The following is a 26,143-nucleotide window of genomic DNA, read 5'->3' as shown; positions in this document are numbered from 1 at the left end:
GTGTGTGACAGGGGGGAGGGGAAAATGTGACAGAGGCGAAGCAAGGGTGTGAAGGGGCGGGGCAGGATTGAAAGGGGGCGGGCAGGGTGTGAAAGGGGGTGGGGCATGTGTCCTCCTTTTTGGGGGACAAAATATGGTAACCCTACCCTAAATGTCCCAAAGGAACTAAATTAACACATTATGATGCCAAAAGCAGTTAATTGCATCCTGTGGAGCTTGACAAAAATGAAAGCAGTTGCATTCATTTATTATATTAAATGTAATTAGTTATTTTAAAAAATGTGTTCCCTTTCTACATAAGCAAGCAGTCAATACTGGAATAGCATGAGATGCTGCGTAGCAGGATTGAGGTGCATTAGCAATTCTCTGTGTGGGTCTTGGAACTGGAATATCAAGGGGTGCTTCAAGGCAAAATTACAAGACATGGATGAGCAAGGGGCATTTAAAGGCAGGTTTGAGGTACACTGAAGGAGCTGTGTGGGTATTTCAATAATAGTGTAGTGTAGTGTATGTAGCAATATGTGGGTCTCAGAACTGGAATAACAAGAGCTGCTTCAAAACAGAGGATTTTTTTTTTGGCCTAGTAGCTTCATTGGGCTTCCAGCATAAATTGAACTGGATTTATTGGAGTTATGCATCATAGGCGTTATCCACAGTTCCTCAGGGGATCTTCTCCAGTTTTGATATCCTTCTACCAACTCAGCCCAGCTATTACAGCAATAGCCCTCCTCCAGGATCACACACCTAAACTCCCTCCAGGACTCGCCACATATGTATCTTAAGCCTGGCCTGTGGGTGTTGCTGTTGAGTGACGACCGAGACTCCCTTTCCCAGGGACTATGAGCAGTGGCCCCATAGCCAGTCTAGAAGCAGAAGCCAGGCACAGGAATCAAACCCAGGTCTTCCACACAGCAGTGTGGAGCACAGCCACTGGGTCAGCTCCATTGCAGGGTAGATTGGAGGTTCAATTGGATAACTGTGTGAGGTCAAATACCAGAATAGCATGAGGTACTGAAGTGCCAAGAACTGTGTCTATTTCTATCCATCTGCTGATACATCTGATTGCTTACCTTTGGTTATATGTTACCACAGCTCTTTTTTTCACATTATTTTATGAAAACAGAGTATCTCACCAAGTGCACAAAAACTAGCTCTTGATAAGAAATTGGTAGCAGGGAGAGCCCCTTGGTAAGAAGTTACATCACTATCTATTTGCATCATTTTTAAGGCATACTTCTGTCTAAGGAGAGAATGTATATTGCTGCTGTAATTGGGATATTTATGTAGCTCTTAGTTGTGTGGTACCCTCTAGTGGCAGACATGTGCATACAAAGTTGTAATACACATACAAAAAAAAAGAACTTACTGGGTGTGTTAGTAAGGTCTCTGTTGTGATGTGGTGTTCTTCTCTCTTACCGAGTGGAAGCAGAGGGTCCATGGCTGACCATTGTAACTCCATCTTTTCTGTATATCCCACAGTTACACTGGAAGATGTCGAACCAGATCAACGGTGACACCAAGCCCCCATGTTTACCCAGGAATGGACTGGTAAAGATCCCCACATCACCCAATGGACTTGGCTCAGCCAGCATTACCAAAGGGACTCCAGCAGTGAAGAACCGCATATGCCAGCCTTCCTCTGTGCCTGCCATCATAAGCCAAGCCTTACCAAACCACAGTGAGCTTCCCAGTCTGGCATCAGCACTGCCATTGGGAACAACAGCTGGAGTACCTTCCCATTCCAACAGCACTTTGGTAGGACTGAACCTAGGGGGGGAGACCTCACCGACAATTAATCATTTCTCCATGGAGAGAGTCTCAGACTCCCCCACAGACCGAGATCTGTCACTAGATGAGAAAATCCTCAATCGTCTGTTCTGGTATTTTTCAGCCTGCGAAAAATGTGTGCTGGCTCAGGTGTGCAAAGTGTGGAGAAGAGTACTCTACCAGCCCAAGTTCTGGATGGGCCTGACACCAGTGCTGCACACCAAAGAGCTCTACAATGTACAGCCCACTGGAGAAAAAGAATTCGTCAACCTGCAGGGCTTTGCCATCAGGGGATTTGAGAGTTTCTGTTTGGTGGGGGTTTCAGACCTGGATATTTGTGAGTTCATTGACAATTACCCCTTGTCCAAGAAAGGGGTGAAGTCCATGAGCCTAAAACGATCAACCATCACAGATGCAGGACTTGAGGTGGGTCTCAGACAGCATACATTTTCAGCTTCTTAAGATTTTTAGGAACACATCCATTTATGGAAGTGATCTGACTGACTGATGTGGAAATGAGAGAAGGAGCAGAGTTTAAGCTTAGTAAGTAAAGACCCCTGCTGTAGCAGGAACCACATTTCTTGTGGTGAGAGAATTTAGTCTCCTCATTTTCCAATGATTGTTATTCTACACTTTTCCACCAAAATACTTCAATCTTTCTATAAAATATCTACCTGACCTCCTCTAGTGGTGTGAGCAAAATGATATATTTGTTCAATCCTTCTCTTACATATTTTTTCATAATAGACCAAGCTTTATTTTGGACGAGCTATCCTCTTCCAACTTCAGAGGGGATTCAGTGTTCTTAGTCACTCTGCATCATGTTTCTTTACTAATGGAGTGATCTCACTCTGCACTGCACAGCCTCTGCTTGGGTGAAAAGGGAACCTGGTTTCCATGTTCATTCGCTCTGGAACTTCACCTTCACTCTATGGGATCAACAGAATGCCTACAGGTTTTGTTTCTTATGAGAGGAGAATTCAGTCTCCATATTTGCACAATGCAGAGTTTACCCACACTCCTCTATAACAGTGGGCCTCAGCCCTCTCAGGAAAGGATGTCTTGCTCTAGTAACAGCCAATATACATAGTTCAGTGTTTACGGTAGTGTCATCACAATGCATATGGGAGAGAGAATGCAAGTGGAGCAGCTAGTATAAAATCTTACCACAGCCTTATTAATGAGACTTAACACTGCTCCTTAATCAGTTTGCACTCGATGGCAGGACTACCATGTGCTCTCATTTCCTGGTGAATTCTCTCCTGAATTTGAAGAGGCAGTCCTTGTCTCTGCTTTTTAAAACTACAGTTGCACTGATCTCACCCTCCAAAACATTAATTCACTGGAATGCATTTCATGGGACTTTATGATATATCACATCACAAAAGCACAGGGACAGCAGAAACACATCCAACAATATACAAACTTGGCTATATTGTAGGTTGCAAATTCCAAAAAAGAAAATTTAGACAAAAGAATTGTATTAAAGCCTTATTGCTACCAATTGGAGCTTTAAGACCTCCATGCTGTATGCCCTGTGTCACAAGAAAAAGAGCCAAATCAAGGCTAAATTAGTCCAATGGCTGCATATGGTACACTTCAAATAACAAAATAGTCACAAAATATTAAACTGATGGAGAAAAAGACAAAGACATCGAGATACAGACCCCCCCCCAAAAAAAAAAAAAAACTTGAGTTCTGAAAAAAACACAATCAATAGCCAAAAAAGTCCTTCTCAAATTCCCCAAATCAAAAACAAGAATCCGAATTGCCATTCTAAAATGAGTCAAAAATATTTTAAGTTAATCTGTGAGTCACTTTCACCAAATATCAAAAATAGAACATAAAATTTCCTATTGATATCATTCCCAAGAACAGGGTTGTCCAACCTTGGTCTTCAAGGGCTGCAATCCAGTCAGGTTTTCAGGATTTCCCCAATGAATATGCATGAGATCTATTTGTATGCACTGTCTCCATTGTATGCAAATAGATCTCATGCATATTCATTGGGGAAATCCTGAAAACCCGACCTGGCAAGGGCCGAGGTTAGACACACCTGCCCTAGAAGATACTTATCTGGTCTTCCCGTATATAACAGATACTCCTCAGAAAGCAACAGTATATGCAGAATCCACGAATCTAGTGCATTCAAAAGTCCATTAGAATCAAATCTGTTACCTCATCTAATAACACTGCAGGTCACTTCCAAATCTTCACAATCCCAGCAAGGGCCCCTTTTTTTCATTGATAGCTACATCAGGAGATCTACAGAATCATCAACTCACTGGTCTACCATAGAAAAGATGGTTGCCTGTCAAATATATACCAAATGCCCACATTCAAATGAACCAATCACAAGCCAGCCACCAAGACAGTAAAACGCCAGTATGCAAAAGGAAAAAAAAAGCATTCCACTTATTATGTGAATCGCCTCAAATTGGAGGAGCCTTTGGTTGAAATGCTAACACCAGTTTGTGGTATATGATAATTGGCAGGATTGAAATAACATCCTGAAAGGGAGACATTCAGGGAGTTCTTTGGCAGAAGGAACAGTATCGGATTTATATTTTGGACACCATGGAACTCTTTGAGTTGTACCTTTATGTTCTATTTTTGACAGTTGGAAGTCACTCCAGATTAGCTTAAATATTTTCAACTGTGCTTTGAGTGGTAATTTGGATTTTTGTTTTTGATTTGGGGAATATGAGATGGAAGGGTTTCTTTTTTTTTTTGTTTGTTTGGTTTTTGGTTATTGAGTGTGTTTTTTCAGAACTGTTTAAAAGATTTTCTTGGGGTCTGTATCTTGATGGTCTTTTTCTCAATCTTGTTAATAGTTTGTTATTTGAAGTGTACCATATGGAACCATTGGACCAACTGTTACACAAATTTAGCCTTGATCTTGCCCTTTTTTGCATGTGACATGAGGCATATGGTACTGAGGTCTTAAAGGTCCAATTGGTGTCAATAAAGCTTTAATATAATTTTTTCCTTATATTTTCTTCTTTGGAATTTGCTACTTATAAAATAGCCAAGTTTGTCAACAGAATGGCCTTAAGATAGATCATACATACATGAATATAAACCCATCTGAATTTAAACTGAGGTAACCCTTTTCCCCCCACAAAGGGAGAAAAAAGGTTGACTCAAATATAAACCAAGATTAGAAATTTGGGTGACCATGGTGAGTCAATCTACAAAGATTAGACATCCTTGCAACAAATTGTCCAGCTGCATTTCACGCTAAGTGGGAAGCAGGCTGCAATTTGATAGTATGAGCCTTGATTCACAGGATTTTATATTCTCACTATAGCAGTGAGTGTCATCTGCCAGGGATCATGAACCACGGCTAGTTCCAGAATCTTGCAATCATGGGTCCCACTAGGTTCAACTGTTACTATAACCATGACTCAGGCAGTGAATGAGCACTATGTCATACACCAGTTTATTAGAATAAAAACACCTGGCCAAGAAAATTACTCATTTAGAGTTGAAAATACAATCTCCCCCACCTTCAATATCCCCCCTCCCCAATGACCAGCATTTGTGTCCTCCAGCAGGCACACACACACACATACACCCCATGACTGGCACTTGTGCCCCCCCCCCCCCCCCATGACTAGCATTTCTGTCCTCCTCCCACGCCCGATAACCGTCATTTCTGCCCCTCCCCCCTCAGCCAGCGTTGCTTTTACCATTCTGTTGCTCGCTGAAACTGATGCGAATGTTGTGTTCTAGGCCGGTGCAGGGTCTTGAGCATCTGCGCAGGCTCAAGGCCTGCTCGCTGCCACCCTCTCCCCACACCAGCCCAGAACAGAGCATTCACATCAGCTCCAGTGAGCAACAGAACGGTAAGAGCAATGCCAGTCAAGGGGGGTGGAGAACAATAGCACCAGTCATCGGGTGGGGAGGGGAGGACAAAAGTGCCAGCCATCAGCTGGGAACTTGAATATAAACTGTGATCCCCATTTTTGGGCCATTTTTTTGGCCCAAAAATCTCAGTTTATATTCAATTATATATGGTATCTCATTTCTATCACAATCAATAGAGTCTCAGAAAACTTGAAATTTATCCATCCTGTTTTCTCTTTGCCCTTATAAACTTCAGTGGAGTTATCTTTATTTATGTCAGAGCTTGTTCATTATAATTTGATGCCTTGGGTTGAAGATGTATTTGTTCAATGTAGGATCACCATGCACAATCCATTAATTCTCTGCAGTAGCACTGGTGTATATGCATTAGCAGCACAGCTCTTCCCCTGAAGCAGCCAACAGACTAAGTACTTGTCATCATTATTCAATTACTGAGAAACAGCTCCTAATTTCTCCAGGATCACACAAACACCAATTACTAGAGAAGGGATTAGAATTTAAGAACTTCTGAGTTGCAGTCCTGCTGTCTCATTACCAAACTAGCAGGTTTATTTATCAAGCTGTCTCCCATAATAATGTGTCAGGACCCCAGTACTACTAATGCACCTTACCACATGATGTGGTTTGATAAATTCATCCCTTTATGTCTTTTGCTGAGAAACATTTTATGGGCAAAGTTTGCTTATAACTTTCAGGAGAAAGATCATAAGCCAACAGTTTCTCAAAACTCTTTTGTACAGTCATACTGTTTTCTTGTAGGCTCACGCTGTCTAGAATCTGGCTGTTTGTCAATGGGGCCCCAACACATAACAGGACCAGAACACTTTGGGCACAAACACCAAGGTTCTTCACCTGCCTAGAGAGCTCCTAATCTGGGCCAGGGCAATTAGAGATTCATCTATTTACAGTATCCTGGACAGCAGATCAGAGACCAACCAATTCATTCTTATAAAGAAGACCACTGCTCTTCTGTCAAAGTTTAGAGACAGACATTCCTGTTGGAGTTCGACAGACTCAAGTTTCTGCACGTCAGACAGGGTTTAGGAAGGCTGTTGTACTGAAAATGTTACTAATTCTGCTAGAAACTTGCCATTGGAACATATCTATAGCCAAAGTCTTTTGACTGGCACATATTGCATTGATTAATAAGGTAAATGGAACCCAGAGGTTACTTCATATGTGGCCTATAGTATGGGAGTCTGAATTGTCCTCAAATTGAGGAGTTCCAGCTTCCCTACCTTGTGCAGACATGTTATGGTGCTCCAGAAAGATAGCCACAATTCTTAGCAATACATCATACTTATATTATCACCCTTTAGGGGAGAGCAGAAAATAGTCCTTGCTAATCCCAAACCTGCCTTCCCATGAATATCACTTAGATTTCTTTCTCATCATGTTTTAGCACAAAAGGGGTGTAAAAATCCCACATATGTGCAACCCTTGTCACACCATGGCACTTAAATTCTTAGCACCTGCAGGGTGCAGAGGGATTGTAAGATAAGCAAAAACTTCTTTGTAATGATTTACACTTGGTTCTAATTTTACTGATTTGGGAAAGAAGAAAGGCTGAATCTCCCTTGCCCTGCAGCTGCTGTATAGATGTTATCAACTGATGTTTTTTTAAACAATGAAACCAATCCCTGGATTCTGTATAACTCTCTCATATTTTGGGCAGGGATCCAAGATCAGCACATAAATTAGTCAATTAGGCGCTAACAATCAAGTACTGCAGTTAACAAGCACTTAATAAGCAGTAATTAGGAGTTATGTGCAGATCTGCCCTACAACCTACTCTATAACGTGCGCACCCAACTGTCATAGTGTGCAACTTCAAAGGGGGCGTGGCCATAGGAGAAGCATTAGCTAAAGTCCAAAAAAACACAAGGAGCCTTCAAAAATGAGAGCGTCTCAGCTATACTTTATTAATCAGACCCAACACAGTCCGTGTTTCAGCAACAGATGCCTACATCAGGGGTCTATTGTATCCAAAGAAACAGGTAATCCAATGATTGAAAACAAGCTTGTCTTGAAAAAGACAGGTCCGCTCAGTACTTCATAAAGAGATGCCGAGAAAGCACGAGAACAATATGTGAACCTAGTCGATGTTCCATGTTACAAAGATAGCTAAACACTGGCGGAACATCGACTAGGTTCACATATTGTTCTCATGCTTTCTCGGTGTTGCTTTTTGAAGTAGTGAGGGGACCTTTTTCAAGACAAGTTTGTTTTCAATCATTGGATTGCCTGTTTCTTTGGATACAACAGACCCCCGATGCAGGCATCTGTTGCCAAAACGTGGACCCTGTCGGGTCTGATTAATAAAGTACAGCTGAGACGCTTTCATTTTTGAAGGCTCCTTGTACTTTTTTGGACTTTAGCTTTTGCTGCTTTGCTTCTGGATTCCCTGTCCTCTGTTCTCTTCTCACAGGAGGAGCATTCCCAGAATTTAGGTACGATGTTATAGAATACCTGCATTTGCACGCCTAATTGCCATCAGTTGGGTGCCAGCATTTACACCATCCTTTGGCAGGTATAAGTGCTCATGCCCAGAGTTAGGTGTGAAATGCGTGCTGGACTAGTATTCTGAAGAGTACTAGCTTAGCATGAATCATCCTGGTGCTTAACTTTGGACCAAATCAGAAAATAGAGGAGAAAGGAAACAAAGTAATAATAGATACAAAAATAATAGATACCACTAAGTAAGGCTGGCGGTAAGGTCTCAGACCCAAAATGGATGCATGCCAATTTTCATTTTGCCGCACGTCCATTTTCGGCCTCCCCCCAAAAAAGGCATTTTTTACAGATGTGCTGAAAAATGATACTGCGAATGGCCAAAACACGCACCTACACTACCGCAGGCTATTTTTCAGCGCACCTTAGTAAAAGGACCCCAAATTGATTCTTATCTTGCAATATTAGGAAAAACTAGGTAACATTTTCTAAAATCACATCACTAGCTAGAGAGGAGCAAATTTCAGATTTTGTAAGGATTAAACAGAGAGGATTTGATGAATGAGATGGGTGCTTGAGTCTATGGTGGGGAAGATACAAAGAAAGGCAACAACAGGATGAAAAAAAAACAGTGAAGGATACAGCAGAACATCATTACTTTCTTCTGCTCATCTAACAAGTTTTCCTCATTGCAGGTGATGCTGGAGCAGATGCAAGGTGTCATACGACTAGAGTTATCAGGCTGCAACGACTTCACAGAGGCAGGGCTGTGGTCCAGCCTTAATGGCCGCATCACCTCGTTGAGCGTCAGCGATTGTATCAATGTGGCTGATGATGCCATTGCTGCAATATCTCAGCTGCTGCCCAACCTAACAGAGCTCAACCTTCAAGCATACCATGTGACAGATACAGCTCTAGCCTATTTCACTGCCAAACAGGGCTACACCACCCATACTTTGCGCCTCAACTCATGCTGGGAGATCACCAACCATGGTGTGGTCAACATGGTGCACAGCCTACCCAACCTGACCATGCTGAGCCTATCTGGCTGTTCTAAGGTCACTGATGATGGTGTAGAACTGGTGGCTGAGAACCTGCGCAAGTTGAGGAGCCTAGATCTCTCATGGTGTCCCAGGATTACAGACATGGCCCTGGAGTACATCGCTTGTGACCTGCATAAGCTGGAAGAGCTGGTGCTAGACAGGTAAGTAGTTTAATCCACCCAATATTGTTGCCTCTTTAAGTAGGGATTTATGCTGGGAGATGCTCACATTGGAGGATGTAGAGTATGAAATCCCACAATATTTCCTACAGCACCTTCTGATGATAAAGCTGAGGGCCATAGGAGCTCTGTGTTTCCCCATGTCCTGCACTTTTACACCATAGCCTATACAGCACTACAAGCTGGGAGAGGCTGAGTCTGGAGGTGCATCTAAGCATTTCTTAACTGGACTATTTCTGGAAGAAAGTGAGTCAGGAGGAGCATTAATTGTTCCTTAATATAACTATTGCTGTGGAAGCTCTGAAGTCTCATAAGGATGAACTAAACCAAAAGTTTTCCCTTATTTGTGGGACTGTGAAAACTGTGAGTCATTTTGTAGATCTAGAGCAGTGCTTCTGCACCAAGTCCTCAGCACACACCTAGCCATTTAGGTTTTCAAGATACTCAAAATGAATATGCATGAGATAGATTTGCTTAGATTGGAGGTAAGACACACAAATTTCTCTTACATATTCATTGTGGATATCCTGTAAATCTGACCAGCTGGGGATATCCCAAGAAAAGCTTGGGACTGCAGTTGCTGTGAGTCTTAACACTACATCATTAGCTATATTAACTGCTGCAGGATGAAAGAGTCCAGTAATACAGTTACACTAAACTTCTGTAGCTTCTATAATCTATTACAATAGGACACAGCTCCAGTTGGATAACAGATTACATTTATGGTGTCCAAGGTATTAATGTGAAACTTCTGGGTTATATTGACGATATCACCACGCCAACTACTGTCTTTACCTGTTTTGCTGCCACTTAATAACCTTTGTCTTCTGCTGCCACACCAACCACTGTCTCCGCATCTTGTGTTGCCATTAGCACCATGTCAACCACTTTGCTCCAGTCAGTCTCATCCTCTTGTGATGCTACCATCTTATTTTCCAGCTACCTTCCAACCAGTGCCTTCACCTTGTGTGCTTCAAAAGAATAACGTTCAAGTAGCAAACTCAGTCAAAAACATTCAGTCTCCAAATAAAAAATGCTCAATTTTCTGTCTGACAAAATATAGAAATAAAAAAGCTCCCCAAACTACACAAAAGCCAACACAGTGGAAGAACTGAAGCAAGCATGGGAGATAAAAATGGGTCAATACTGAAATGCTGTTGGCTATGACACTTAAATTTTCCACGTCTATTGAGCACCATTATCTACAGAACTAGTGGTACTGGATACATGTATTCAGTGGTGACCGGTGCTCACTAGACTCATAGCAGAAATATTCAGCACTATCCTTCTGGTTGTCCTAACTTTATCCAGATAGAACCTGTAGAGTTAGGCATAATCCCCTGGGTTCTGTATAGCATGACTGAAATTGCTTGTGTAAATCCAGTCGTATTCTGGATTTGCACGTGCAATTTAATTATTGAACAAGCCAATTGGCACCGATAATTGCCACTTAACAATTATTGATTGTAATTGGCATTAATTAGAATTTACGTGCACAACTTGCTAAGCGTATTCTGTAAAGTGGTGCACATAAATTCTAATGCATGCTGCCAAAAAGGGGGCATGGCCATGGACATTCTAAAAACCTACGCACATGGTTGTAGGATACACCTGCCCTGTGCCTATCTTAGGCGCTGGTATTTACACCAAGTTTTACTTGGCGTAAATGGATGCGCCTATAGTTAGGTGCAGGCATGGCTACTAGTCATGTTCTATAAACTGCACCTATTCTAGGCACCGTGTAGGGAAAGTATTGGGTTAATCATTTTTTAAATATACAGCTTCTGGACAAGAAGCACTGTAGTTTGCTCTTAGACATGCTTTTGGCTAGCTTATAACACATGCTTATCCAAGCTTAGAAGGTATGATACAGCTGCATGTAAATAAAAGTACAAGAATGTACAAATTGTATGGGTCATGAAGCTCATCCAAAAGGAGGATACTGGGAAAATGAAAAGTAATGATGCAGGTGCAGGATGAGGTAAGACATGGAGAAATGTAGATGGGAAACTGGGCAGATAGACTATATAAGGGAACAGATAATTGGACAAACAGGATAGGAATTGATCTAATGGTGAAAGAAGGTATGTAATAACAGGGGAATTTGTATAGAGTCAGACAACCTCCTGACTGATGTTGGAATTTTGTCTCTCTTGCCCAAGAATAAACCTGTTTGTGTCTCAACCTGCTTGATCTTTTGGGATTAGTGAGTATATTGGTTAAATTCTTTTAACACACTGCTTACAGAATACATCCAGGCACAAATATTTTCAGTGCCGATTTTTCAGCCGCCATATATAGAATCTGGTCCCATGCCTGTGTTCCACCCTGGCACTATCCACACAATGCCGAGGCAGTCTGTAAGAATGTTCAGCAGTACCATCTGAACAGTGCCCCCAACAGTCCATGCATAGAGCTCAGGTATTTGAATAACTGCTTTTGAATATCTGACCCAAAGAAACCTGACTGACAGGATCATAGTGGAAAGGGGAGGAAGAAGATCAGAAGTTGTGGTTCAAGTGATCCTTATCTGCCAAGATCTTCTCTCTTCCTAGGTATCCAGAGACAAAAGCATATTTAATGGCACAGAATTACCACTATCTATGCGATTAAATAAGCGTTGAATTTGAATACTGTGTGAAGTTTCTATTTTTTTGGGAGACTCAATCTCTTGTGTTACCATTGTTCTAGCTTCTGCCATTATCCTCAAGCCTGCTAAATCAAAATATAATAGTGTTAAGACACTCCATGGAGTGAGGGTAATCTGTTATTCCCACCCTCTCTGCCAAGCATTAGTTAATTTTGTCTTGTGATAGAAACAGAGAAAATGTTGGCAGATAAAGACCATATGGCCCATCAAGATAGCCTAGCCATACCATCTACTATCTCTTCCTCTGCCATAGAGATCGTATGTGCTTGCTTGAATTCAGGTGCAATCTTTGGGGCCGATATTCAGACCATAAGTCCAGATATTCTTTGCCATGCTGTTTCCTACGACAGGCCGGTTTGAAGATAACCAGCTAAGTCAATATTGTGACTTAACCGGTTATTTTCAAACTGGCCAAAGATATACCAGGTTTTCAAGGAAACCCAGGGGTATTCAGTGGGGATAGCCGGTTAAGCACTATTTAACCGGTCAACAGCTGTTCTGGCCGGTTAAATAGCGCTGAATATTGGGCAGTTTGTCTCTATCACCTCCACCACACTTTCTTAAAGTAGTATTTCCTTAGATTACTCCTGAGGCTATCCCCTTTCACTTTCATCCTACAGCTCCTCATTCCAGACCTTTGTAGGGATTTTGCGATTAATTAAGTCCTATATTAGATTATATTAGCTTTCTTTCAATTGAAAGAGACTATACCACAGAGGCATTTTAATGCCTCAATCATATCTCCCTTCTCCCACCTTTCTTCCAAAGTATACATATTGAGATTTTTTAATTCTGTCCCCATATACTGTCCTGTTATATCTTTTTGAAGGTGCAGTCTCCAGAACTGTACACAGTACTCTAAATGAGATCTTACTAGAGACTTGTACAGAAGCACCAGAACCTCCTTTTTTTGTTGCTGGCCATTCCTTTCTCTAGGCACCCAAGCATTCTTTTGGCTTTTGCTATCACCTTTTCTACTTGTTTGGCCACCTTAAGATCATTAGATACAATCGCGTTGAAGTCCAGCTCTTTTTTCATGATGTCTGATGATGCAAGGTGAATGTATGAATAACTGTTGTTGCAACTTGCATTCGTTAATGGTCAGTTTGGCCATTAGGTCCAACCTGGACAAGTGGAAATGGTGATCACAGAGATAGCAATTTGTTAATCCATCAAGTTGACTATGTAGAGCTTCACAGGTGCTTCTGACTGCAGCTCTTGTAAGCACCAGTTGTTTTTGAGGACACATTTGACTCTAGCTATCATTTTTCAGGGATCCCATTAATTTTACATATGTACTCTCAGGAAACCATCTTGATAATCTGAGAGTTTTGTTTTTCTCTGTAGGTGTGTACGGATCACAGACACCGGACTCAGTTACCTGTCAACAATGTCATCACTCCGAAACCTTTACCTCCGCTGGTGCTGCCAGGTGAGTATTGAGACACTGCAATATAATCCTTTGAAAAGCCTGAAGTCGAGCCCTGGGGAAAGCCATCCTAACCTGTACATCTCCCAGACAAGTTGACATTTTGAAGTTATTGAAGTGTATAGGAAAAAAGGAACTTAAATTACAGGGCATAAAACTGGTTGTTTCTTTAATCCGGGTGTTCTCAATCCAGTCTTCGAGGCATATCTAGCCAGTCAGGTTTTCAAGATATCCAGAATGAATATGAATGAGATAGATTTATATACAATGGATGTAGTACATGCAAATATATCTCATGCATATGTATTGTGGCTATCCTAAAAACCTGACTGGTTAGGTGTGTCTTAAGGACTAGGTTAAGAGCCACTGCTTTAATCCAAAAAGGCTGACATGCTTTTTAAAAACAGCTGCAGGTTTATTTCCTCTCGGGGCAAAACTGTGCTCAGTCCCACCCCCAAATTTGGTTTCAGAAATTTCTGCTGATCAGGTGGCATTCAGCAAAGGGCAGCAGCTGTCTCCAATATGACATACTTCTCCTCACTCCACTGTCACTTCCCACTGCACTGCAGGTGGAGCTACTTGCTAAACCTGACACTCAGAGTCCTCATGGATCAGACAGAGTGGAGTGGAGGAGTAGTCTAATGGTAGTCAGAGAAAAAAACAGAAGGGAAGCCAAGAAAAGGATTGTAACAATGAAGGTTTTCCCTATGTCTGTATTGTAGGTGCAAGATTTTGGCCTGAAGCATCTGCTGGGGATGAGAAGTTTACGTCTGTTGTCTCTTGCAGGTGAGATCCCAATGCACAGTTTGATTATTTCTAGCTACCGTACAAAATATATAATCTGATGCAACAGAATGAACCCTCAGAGCATATATGCCCATATTCTCTTCCTTCCAGATACCTCCATACTCTCCATCTTTCTCATGTTATACTACCCCTCTCTTCTCTTCCCTTCCTCACCTTCCAAAACCTTCTTCTTTTCAGACGATGGCCTCTTCCTTACAAACATCACCATGTTCTCTCTCCTCTTAAAAGTATGTTCTATTTCTCACATGCTTCCCTACACATGCTTCCCTCAGTACCCTGTCCCGTGTTACTAGATTGCTGTTCCCTGTCTCTGGGGAGCCTGCCTTGCCCTGCAGCATGCCTGCCCGCACGGGCGTGTCGGGTGCTAGGTGCAATGTCCGCTGCCTCCGTCCTGCCTTTGTCCTGACGGCATTGCCTGACAGGACTACCACTGGTGCTGACCCGATATGAATGGATTGTCTGCACTGCTTTCTTGTAAATTTAATATCTTAGTTAAGCCATGCCCGTCCCCTAAATATCTCATGCGCTTTTAAAATTATATTCCATATCCCACACCAAGTCCGGGCCCCTTTCCGTTTCCTTCACTATAGTGAGTGTCCTGAGTATGTGAACAGCTGAGTGTCCTAAGTATGTGAACAGCCTCCGACTAGCCCATGAAGGACCCAAATATCTTGGGCTTCTTATCTGTTACGCTATCCCTGCCTACGGTACCCTCCTCATGCAACTCCCACACAAGGAGGGAGAAGATATCGATCCACCTGTATTGTGAGAACGGTACCTAATGCATCGCTCCTGTGATTAAGTACTCCCACATCCTGACTGGTCCCCTGTGCACCGACCGGTGCCACAACCGCATTCTGTCCTGCCATATTGGGCTCCGTTACCCGTTCTTATCGTCCCATACTGCATATCTAGTTATGTCATGCGTCTGCGCTGGAAGGAGTGTGGTGCTGTCATTAGACTTACCCCTTGCCGGTACTGGCGGTAGCCCCGCAACTATGGAGGTGGAGTCTGCAGTGCTGCTACCTCCCTTGCAGGCCCCCGCACCGTCTGTGCTTGTGGTGTAGGTCCACTGTGACTTCTAAGGTCTGGGGCCACAGCACTCCGCGTCTTAGCTGGCGGAGTTTTGGTGGGCCGCTTGGCTGGCCTTGCTGGTGCATATGTCTCCTTCGCACACTACAATGACATTACTGCAATGGAGAGACTAAAAGAATAGACAATTTAAAGCAAAATGACCTCATAATAACTGATTGTGGTGACGCCGGCTTCCTCAATCGCTGCGTGCATCCTATGGTGCCTGTGTAAACTGTACCCTCCTTGCTCACAGCTACATATCCGACTGCGTGCTGTCTGCGCAGTGCGCCCTTCCTTAAATGGCTGGCCTAAAGCCCCACAGGCGATGGCTGTTACATTCAAATTTGGCCTGGTAGTCAAAACGGCTGCCGTATGCAAAATGGGCCGCTAAAATTAAAATGGCCAGGCCCCTGTAAATCCGGCAGATAAATCAGTAAGACTGGTGGTCCTTCTATCAAAATGGCCACCGTTTTCAAATTAGCTGCTTTAGTCCACGTGGCCGCTCTAGTCAAAATGGCCGCTAAGTGCACATGGCCCTCTAGGACTAACACTGTTGTACCAACCCTTCCCCCCGTGGACATGGTCCTAGCGGCAGCTGAGAGTAGCATACTGTAACCGATATGTTTGTCTGATGCCCCTAAGTACTGTGTCCCGCTATGCTGGCACCAAACGGTATGATATCAATTGTTCCAGCCTATGCCGTGTGTCAAAGACACAAATGCGTGCGGTATCCAAGGTGGCCGCTGCGGTTAAATTTGTATTTGGAATGTCCATTCTAGTGAATTTTAGCGCCATAAAACTGGCTGCCTTTTCCAAATTTTACTGCTAGTCAGAATGGGCGGTGTATTGAAAGTGGCCACCGTTTTTACAATCGGCACTCATGCAAATGGCCACCCTATCGAAATTCACCGCTGCCGTACGTGCCTCTGTAGGTTAATGGCCGACTGTATGGGCGGGCAATTACAACGCGTAGCGAAGCGCATGTCCCGCCAATTTGGGACTCCCCCTAAGTGGCCCGCAAGAGAAGACCCTGACTAGCGAGGATCGCAATGTGGACATTTCTGCAAAAACCCGCATCTCAAATATCGCATGGCAGACCAATCATACAGACATGGCGCCAGTAAGTAACGTTTAGGATGAAGCGTAGTCGACCGAGTAGAAAACACAGCATGGCCGTAGTGCTGCGTGACATGGGCAGCTTATACAACATGGGCAACTTATACCGCACTAAATTTTACCGAATTAGATAACACGGCGTGGCAGACCACAATGGGGCTTGTATAGCTCTGCGTGGCCTGGGCGGCTTATACAGCATGAGCGATTTATACTGCACTCATTTTTGCCGCATTACATCGAAAATCTGGTGTGGCCGGCCATAACGGGGCTTAAGGTCCGTCGCCGTAATGGCATGGATGGCTTATACCGCATTTATTTTTCAAATTAGATAACACGGCGTGGCCAGCCACAACGGGGCTCGAAGGTCCGTTGCTGTATAGTGCGTAACTGTCGGCCAATTATTAGTGGCCGGCCATCACCGCATCTTAACGTGCGGTGTGCCGCTGAGGCAGGAGAAGAGCAAAAATGACGTACCATTAAAGGTGTTTTCGTCTCCCTGAGATAGTTTGCGCCTCAGTTCAGTACTGTGCACAAGGTCTTCCTAGTCGTGCCTCAGTGCCGTGCTATGCACTGCAGATTGTGAGCACTGCATGGCCGGCCAAAAATGGCAACCGCGCTGTGGCAAACCCATCTGCCATGCGCCATGGGCAGCGTATGTGGGACTCTAGCCTAGTGCACGTAATGCCGTGAGATAGGCAGCTAACCCGAGATGGCCGGCCATCCTGGAAAAACTAAATGGGGGTCGGCAGGAGAAAGCTAAAATGCCTTGCACAAAGTTTTAAATGTCTACATACCGTAAAATTTGTTCTCAATTTGCTGGAATATCGTGCTCTGCTGTAAGAGCTTCTTTGGCTGTACTCTGCACAAGCTCTGCCCAGGGCAGACACAAAACATGTGCCTGTAAAAATTTCAGGAGCTGCTGCCCAGGGTTGCTCTTCTCCTGCTTCCAAATTCAAAAGGACTTCCTGTGCAGTTCAAATTCCTCTCTCCTCCTCCCTTGCTCCTCCCCTTTTTTCCTGCCCCTCCCCTTGCTACCCCTTGTTTCCCTCCCACTACTACCTCTGCTCTCTAGCTAGGCCCTCCCTGTACCCTCCCCCACACTTCTGTCTTTGCTGGCCTTCAGCCCGGTTGTGGTCGGCCCCCCTTTAATGGGTGTGCCTGGTTCTTTCTCAGGATTTGGGCTCCCTTTCCCTTATGCTTTTCTTTCTCAAAAGAATAGAATTTCTGTCATTCACATCTACACACTCTCATCCTTCTATAGAATTTCTTTTCCTCGCATCTACATACTTTCTTCCATCTCAGTATCCCCCTTTATGTCCTCACACTTGGTTTTCTCAGACTTAATGGAATTTGAAGTTTTTGTTGGGTTTTGGTTTCAGGCTGCCCCCTGTTGACCACCACTGGCCTTTCTGGCCTTGTCCAGTTGCAGGACTTGGAAGAACTGGAGCTGACCAACTGCCCAGGTGCCACTCCTGAACTCTTCAAGTATTTTTCTCAGCATCTACCAAGCTGTATGGTGATTGAATAAGAAGCCCAGGATTGTCACACTCCATCCAGCACTGACCATCTAATCAGAGGCATAATCGGAGACATGTCAGAGCCTTGTTTCACCAACATCAAGTACATGGAAAAAAAAGATTCAAACACGTGCAGATATTCGTGTAAGCATGCCCCTGTTGGGTACATCATTCCATGTCCTGCAGAAGGTTTGTAAATTTCTACACCTCATCTCTTGTCTCCTTTGTAAAGTGGTCTGTCCTGAAATTTAAAGTCACAAAAACTGAACAGCCATCTGTCTGGAGTTTGATACTGGTGACATAGGACCACAGTTTCATGGGATGTAAGCTGCCAGTGCTAGACCTGCACAGCGTCCTTCTTAAACATCCCACCTGCCTTTTGTATCTCTTAGTGTGGCTGGTGTCCTGTTATCCATCATCTGTAATTGGGCATGTTTGGTGGTTATGGTGGAGGAGAAGGCTTCCAAATCTTCTCACCTGCTGAAGGAGCTGAGGTGGATAATGGAACTGTTGAAAGAGAAATGTTCCTAGCATGCAACTATGTAGTGGACACATTTGTGAGCAAATTGTTACTGCGATGATCAAGCACGATGGCCAATGCTGATGAACAAACTGGTTATATTTTTATCCTCTAGAAATTGTGGCTATGTGATCTTCACTGATCCACAGGTTTGGGGGTTCTGAAATCCCCTGTCCACATATACTTGACTGTTTTCTTTTAACAGGAATCCCATCTCCCTCTTTGTAACAACAAAAATAATAATAACTAGATACACCATCAGGAGGGGCGATCATGGATCAAAACATGTGTTCTTTTTTTTGTTGGTAAGGTGTATTGCTAGAAGAACCTGCAAACCTTGCATGCTAGCTTGCTTCAGTCTTGTGATGAACTGTTTTCTGATGCACCAGGCTTATGAGGGTTGCAGGAAGATGGTGGATCCTTGGCATGGATAATACGAAGGAAGTTTTGGTTTCTTTCAGCATGAAGTTGAGATGGGATTTGTATCTCACCTACAAGAATGCAGAACATTCATACCAGAATACAGGAATTAAGAATCCTTAGGCAGCTGGATCTGCAATCAACCAAATTTCCAGCAGTCTGAATAGGGACAAATGCACACAGTTTGATGCCTGTGTACTTTCCCATGATGTCTTTTTGTGGCTGTTTTCATTTTTCAGCAAATTAATTGGTACTGAGCTTATTTCTGCAGCAGAGGTGCCAAAATGATTTTGACGTAGAGAAAGGCACACACACAACCACGTTTCTGAGCATACCTTGCAGGTTTTTTGTAGAGCATTTTGTGGTGATGAATCAGACTTCAGAACTGGATCTTGGAAGTTCTTGCAATGGATTGGCTGGAAAAAGGTACTGTGCCAGAACAGAGGACCCTCAAAGGGAAGGGGGAATTCCCAAAGAATAACTGTCCCAATGAGAGAGAGAAATCTCAGTGCCTGGTACACATTTACTGCCAGTGCAGGGATCCATCTCTGGGAGTGGCCCTGTAGGAGCCAATGCCTTTGTATAAATATTTACAAATATTTCATCTGGTGAGTGAGGGCTCTTTTACCCTTATAGCTCGCCCGAGTGCCTGTAGATTTACGCTGACTTCACTGCTTTGAATAAGATTGGGTGGTCACTCAATCAAGTATGCCTTCCTTTCTCCCCTATCCTTTTAAAGTGACTAGACTTTCCTGCCTCCCCTCCCCTTGCACATGCAGAGAACATAATAATGGTTCTATCATTCACATGTAAAACTAGGGCTCCCAAAGTATGTTAATGGGAGCACGTCTCTCCACCCCTTCACCCAAGATGGAGGAGGATATTATAGATTCAATTCTAACAACAGGTGCAAGAATGGAGGAGTGAAGCTTGTAGAAGGGGAAAGTAAACAGCAAGGAAGTTGAAGACACTTTTAGACATTCAGGAATAGAAAAACGGGGGAGTGAATTTTTAGCTCCTCAAGGTGCACTGTGGAAGTTTACTGCTCAGGGCAAATGTTTCTCAAAGACCTTATTTTGCTCTGTTGCATTGAAAACCCAAACTCAGGAGTCCCCTATAATGGGCAAATTGAACTGAAAGATGTTAAAGGATCAGTGAATGCAGTCATCGGGATAAAAGAAAGACTCAAGTTCTCCAGAATAAAATACATTAAAATGTCAGTAATGCCACTGGCCTCTCCCTCCCTCCAAAACAGAATAAAGAGAAGCTATAGTATCCCCTTTGGCTACCATCACTCCTCAAGAATAGAGGTAATGGATAATCTCACCACTGTCTTCAGTGCATGAATTCATCATTATCCCCAGAGTATGTATATAACATCATCACTATCTCCCAAATCTCCTCACTACCCCCAGTCTAATGTTTGGCCCTAATATCTAGTCTGTGTCTCTATCACTGTCTTCATTGCCTAGTGTATAACTCCACTCCTTTTTCTAGATCCTATGTGACTTTAGCTGATTCTAAAGCCTCGTATGTAACCTTATCACTGTCTCCAGAGCTTAGTGTGGTGTATGTGACCCCAGAACTCTCCCCAGAGTCCAATGTATTTCTTCACTTATGTCTCCAGACCTAATGTATGACTGACTTCAGCACTGACAGAACCTCCTCATTAGCTTTGGGGAGCCATATTTGACCTTACAGTGCTCTATGATCTGAGATAGTCTGATCTGTCCTGGGACCAAAGTCAGTTTTTACCATGAAGTGTGTAGGCCATCATATATTCCAAGATAAAATACAAATAGAGCTGGGATTATCATATTGATTTGTTGACCAAAATTATTTGACCTTGAAATGCCACAAAAATAATATATGATGGTAACAAAATATCAATTTTTTGGTCATTTGTAACTAGCCACTGATTTCATCAACTAACCCCTAAATGATTCTAATGAGTTCCTAATAGTTTGAATATGAACTGATAATTAAAATCTCTTCCACAACTGAGAATAGACCATGATGAATGTAGTGGCTCTTCAGGATATGCTCTAGGGAAGTGTGTGGCCATGAGGAAATCTTCCTTAAACTCCTTTGCTACAATTTGTTGTGTAAACTTTGCCAGTGCTTTTCAAGTTTTCAGGATTAGCATAATGAATGTGCAAGAGATAGATTTGCATATACTGGAGACACATTGTATGCAAATCTCGCTATGCATATTCATAGTGCTAACCCTGAAAACCTGATTGGCAGGTGTTTCTCCAGGACAGAGTTAACCAGCACTGTCTTGAGGATTTTTATTTATTTCTGCGATTTAGCTTGCACCTTCTCAGTAGTAGCTCAAAACAAGTTAACATTCAGGTATGCTAAGTATTTCCCTGTCCCTAGAGGCAGTGGCGTTCCTAGGCTGGCTGACACCCGGGGCGGATCGCCGATGCGGCCCCCACCCCAGTGAAATTACACCCCCCCTCTGGGTGCAGTGCAACCCCCCCCCCGGTGATATTACACCCCCCCCAGGTGCAGCGTGACCCCCCCGGGTGCATTTTTACCTGCTGGGGGGGTGCCGCGTGCCTGTCGGCTCTGAGTCCGCTCGTTCTCTGCTGCTCCCTCTGCCCCAGAACAGGAAGTAACCTGTTCCGCGCAGAGGGAGCAGCAGGGAGAGAACGAGCGGACTCGGCCAACAGGTGTGCGGCACCCCCCCAGCGGCGTGCACCCGGGGCGGACCCCCCCCCCCCTTGGTACGCCACTGCCTAGAGGGCTTATAACCTAAATTTGTACCTGAGACAATAGATGGTTAATTGCAGTGGTGTGCTGGAGCCAGCTCACACCAGCTCGCGAGAGCCAGTTGTTAAGTTTTTAAAAATTTTGGGATCAGTTGTTAAAGTAGGCCCCCATGGCTACTTTAAAACCAGCTCCCAAAATTTGGGCTCAGACACCCTCCTGAACTCCCTTTTATTTTGCTTGCAGGCATGCAGAGCCCCACCAGCCAAATAAATTGACTGCCTACGCTTCCCGCTGCTTGTTTCTGGCTCTGAGCAGCGTGCTGACACTTCTCACTGCTCAGAGCCAGAAACAAGCAGTGGGGAGCGTAGGCAGTCAATTTATTTGAATGGCAGGACTCAGCATACCTGCCAGCAAAGGAATGCCTAGCATGCCCGCATGGGGGGCATGAAGAATGAGGAATGCGCCCCCCCCCTAAATTGCAGGGCAGCCTACGCCGATAGAGCCCATTTTAAAAAATTTTCTAGCACACCACTGCTTAATTGACTCACCCAAGCTCATAAGGTGTGTCAGTGGAAGTTGAAGCTGGTTCCTCTTGTTCTCGCTAAAACCATTAGGCTACTCCTCTACTCACAGTGTTTTATACTGCTTGCTTTGTCTTTCAGGGCAGGGGAATAATGAGGGGTAGGAAGCAAAGAGAAGATGCAGACTCTAGAGGTGCACAAGTCTGGGTGAAGACTGAAGTTAGTTTCTGGGCATGAAGATGATCTTGCATTGTTCCAGTAAATTTCCTGGGGTTTATTCAGATGGCCTTGGACATTTCTAGCATAGTTTTAGCATTGCAAAGGTGGGGGAGAAGGGGAGAAATCAAACCTTTTGGAGAATCAAGTATTATAGATTCATGTAAAGGCTATGTGACAGATACAGTCATTTGGTGAATTATGAGGAGTAGAAAAAGTTCAGAAAGAAGGGAAGAAGGATTAATGTTGTCAATAATAGCCATTCCACAGATTTGGATCCAAAAATGAAGATAAATCAGAGAGTTCCATAATAGTCTCTGAAACTGTCATGTTTAGGACAGCACATAATGGCTACGTGACTTTTTATTTAGATCAGTCATTTTCAGTGCATGAAGTCAGTAGTATCTATACACAAGGCAATTATACAGCTTTATTTAGAGAGGAACATTCAGGTGAACATGAGGGTTGAATGAACAGGTCAAATCTTGTTTCTACTTAAAGGAAGATGGCACTGATTAGAAAACATCACGGTAAAAGCCAATCATTTTACTCTGTATTTTGAACATATACTCCATTCTGAAATGATATCAGGACTTCTGTCATTTGATTGCAGTGTCAATAGGGGCAATTCTGTAAATTGGTGGGACAAGGCAGCATACTGAGTACCAATCATAAAGCAGCTTAAAGGCACACCTAAACCATTAAAGAATACTGGCTCAAACCCTCCCTGGTGCTCCAAAACTTAGACACACCAACTTATCTCATAGCAATTGCTGCTGCAAGTTCAGCAAATGTGACTGATAGTATTTTGTAAGATACCCACATCATTTGTTGACATGCCAGTGGCTCCGCCCATGGTAACACTCCCTTGCAGTTCCACAAAGGGTTCTGCTTTCCTCTATCACATTTATTTTTGTGCTGCTTCTTCTTTTCTGAAGGATTACAAAATAAATAACTAAATAAATTAAGCAGAGCAGAGGTGAGGTGAGGTTGACACTTTTTCTCCTGCCTGTTTATGGAACAAACTCTGGAAAGCCCTCTCCAGAGCTATCCTATCAATAGTGACTATCTACCCTTCCGGAAATCACTAAAAACTCATCTATTCAAGCAAGCCTACCCAAATGACCCAGGTTAATCCTATGAACTCATCTACCCATTACATATACAGGAGAAAACTACATTGACCTAGACTACTTCTACCACCTAATTTCCCTATGCTTATCCCATGTCTCATCACCCTCTGCCTCCTCTACCCCTCCTCTAATGCTCACTATCTCTTGCTCATACCTCTCCTACTCCCTTCACTTTCGCCCTTCTCTACCTACCTATTTCTTTTATTATTATTATTTATTTATTTATTTTTGTTACATTTGTACCCCGCGCTTTCCCACTCATGGCAGGCTCAATGCGGCAGGCAATGGAGGGTTAAGAGACTTGCCCAGAGTCACAAGGAGCTGCCTGTGCCGGGAATTGAGCCTGCCATGAGGGGAAAGCGCGGGGTACAAATGTAACAAACAAAAAAAAAAATTTGAACTCAGTTCCTCAGGACCAAAGTCCACCACCCTAACCACTAGACCACTCCTCCACTCCACTAATATACTTAACTTATATTTCTTCATTAAAACTCTGTAATCCCTGTTACTATGTAAGCAGCATTGAACCTTCTTTGAGTGGGAAAGCGTGGGATATAAATGTAATAAACACACTCCCCCCGATATTCAAAACCAATTAACTAGCAAACGATATTCAATGTCACCGGAAATGGCCCAGCATTAAATATCTGGGTTGACCACAGACCGCAGGAGCTAGCCAGGCTCCCTCTCACGGTCTGAATATCGACACACTGTTTATAGAATAGTACCTAGCATATAACTGCTAATTATTGATGCCAATCATGCACAAAATGCTAGTATTCTATAAATTTGGCAGCTTAGAAAAGAAATGATGGAGAGGGGTGAAATGATTAAATAGAGAACAGTTGTTTAACACTAAGACAAGAAGACACTCCATAAAATTAACAACAAGCAGATTGAAAACAAATCATAAAAACTATTTTTTCATGCGCATGCAGTGCTCAACTATGCTGTGAAATTTCTTGTCGGAGGATATGATCAAGGTGATTAACATAGAGGTTTGCACAAGTTCCTGGAGGAAAAGCTTATAAAAAGGTATTAGTGAGTAGACTTGGGAAAGCCATCCCTTATCACTGGGAATGAGCTACAAAAAAAATTGATCTATTGTTTGAGAGCTGCTGGGTTTTTTGTTACCCAGTCAAGATGGTGGGCTCAATGGACTTTAGTCTGACTCACCATAGCTTATCTTCTGTGCTATATCCAGAAGACAATATTTGTCGTAGGAATTGACTGAATATTTCAAATCACTCATAATTTCAAAACCCACCCATATGGGTGTAGTTTATTGGATCACAATCACTAATTGCAGAATATAAACCCAGGAAACTGGGATACAAATGAAAATGAACTCAAATTCAGTATTTTATAAGATATACAAGGCAAATAGTTACACTTGTCCTGTTTTAATTCAGCATTTTACTTCTAAGATGTAAAAACTTCCATGAACTTGTGCTTTTGGAAGACTGTCACACACTATGCCACACATATCAGGTTTGTGATTTAAAAAATAAGGGGCTCTTTTACTAAAGCTTAGCATGCGCTAAGTGCCTTGTGGCCTATAGGCATAAAATAGCATTCGTATTATTTAATGCACACTAATATCCATTAGCACACGCTAAGTAGAGAGGTCCCTGCCCATCCCCAATGTAATCTAACCCATACCCACCAGTACCCGTCAAACTCCATTCCATTCCATCCCCACCCGTCCCCACAGGAGCCCACGCTGCTATTATTTACTTGCTCACAGCCCATTGTTTCCTCTCAACCCCAACAGCTTCCTGTGGTTTTTTTGGATGGTGTTCGCTGTTCAACCAGTGAGTGTTCCAAGCTTCAGTCTGGTGTTCCAGCTGCCTCTCTCTATGCTGTAATTGCCTCTCTGTTTCTTTGTTTGTTTATGTTTATTAAAACTCTTGATACCCCACTGTTTCTGTGTACAGGCCACAGTGGCTAACAATAAGATTAAACGTGTTATAAAATCAAAAAGAATGCCAGTAAATAATAGGAAAGATAAAAGACCAAGCATACGGAGACTCAGAAAAGGAAAAGGCAAGGTACATTAATATGTCCAAAAATACAAAACAAAAAACCAACAACCCACAAGCTGCTGCAGCCAAGCAGGTCACTCCAGCTTCAGGAAGGCAAGGCAACAGATCCAAATGCCATTTTTTTTAATGGATCTTCAACAGGTCTTTAATTTAGTAAACGACAATTCTGACCTGATATGGTGGGGGGGAGGGGGAGATTATTCCAGAAAGAAAGTAAAAAGCAGCAGAATGAGTAGACTTGTAATGAGGCATTCCAAGCCTCATTCTGAAGTCACCAGAGATTTTGACTCTAAGCCCACAGGAATCCTACAGCAACTTCTTCCATCCCCATGGGAATCCTGTAGGTTTTGCGGGATTCCCACAATCCCAATTCCTGTGCAGCTCTCCAACACTAAGCTTTAGGGGCCATTTTACAGAGCTTACTGCTCGCTGTTTCGGGACTACCGCTGGCCCAACACAGCCGCCGGCGGCAGTCTCGTCCCAAGTGCACGCCATTTCCAGGGGGAAAAGAAACCCCCCTAGATATGGCTAGCACAGTGGTAACCTGGCTGTAATCAGGTATCTCTGTGCACTGCCTGGTTACCACTGGGATAGCTCCGGAGCTTATCGCCACCTCAATGGGCCAAGCGGTGAATGTTATCTCACCGTGTGGCCACTTTTTTGGGTT

The 26,143-nt window shown here is 43.3% G+C and overlaps 1 protein-coding gene across 1 annotated transcript; it reads left to right on the top strand.

Moving 5' to 3' along the window:
- The first annotated feature begins 1,491 nt into the window (after positions 1 to 1,491).
- On the top strand, positions 1,492 to 17,914 carry FBXL16 (F-box and leucine rich repeat protein 16). Its single transcript, XM_030213491.1, has 5 exons — positions 1,492 to 2,193; positions 8,784 to 9,292; positions 13,308 to 13,392; positions 14,112 to 14,175; positions 17,766 to 17,914. The coding sequence occupies exons 1-5, from the start codon at positions 1,492 to 1,494 to the stop codon at positions 17,912 to 17,914; spliced, it is 1,509 nt and encodes a 502-aa protein (XP_030069351.1).
- Positions 17,915 to 26,143: the final 8,229 nt, after the last annotated feature.

This window comes from Microcaecilia unicolor, chromosome 8 (genome assembly GCF_901765095.1).
Source record: "Microcaecilia unicolor chromosome 8, aMicUni1.1, whole genome shotgun sequence".
NCBI lineage: Eukaryota > Metazoa > Chordata > Amphibia > Gymnophiona > Siphonopidae > Microcaecilia > Microcaecilia unicolor.
This window is presented reverse-complemented; position numbering and strand designations above follow the sequence as displayed.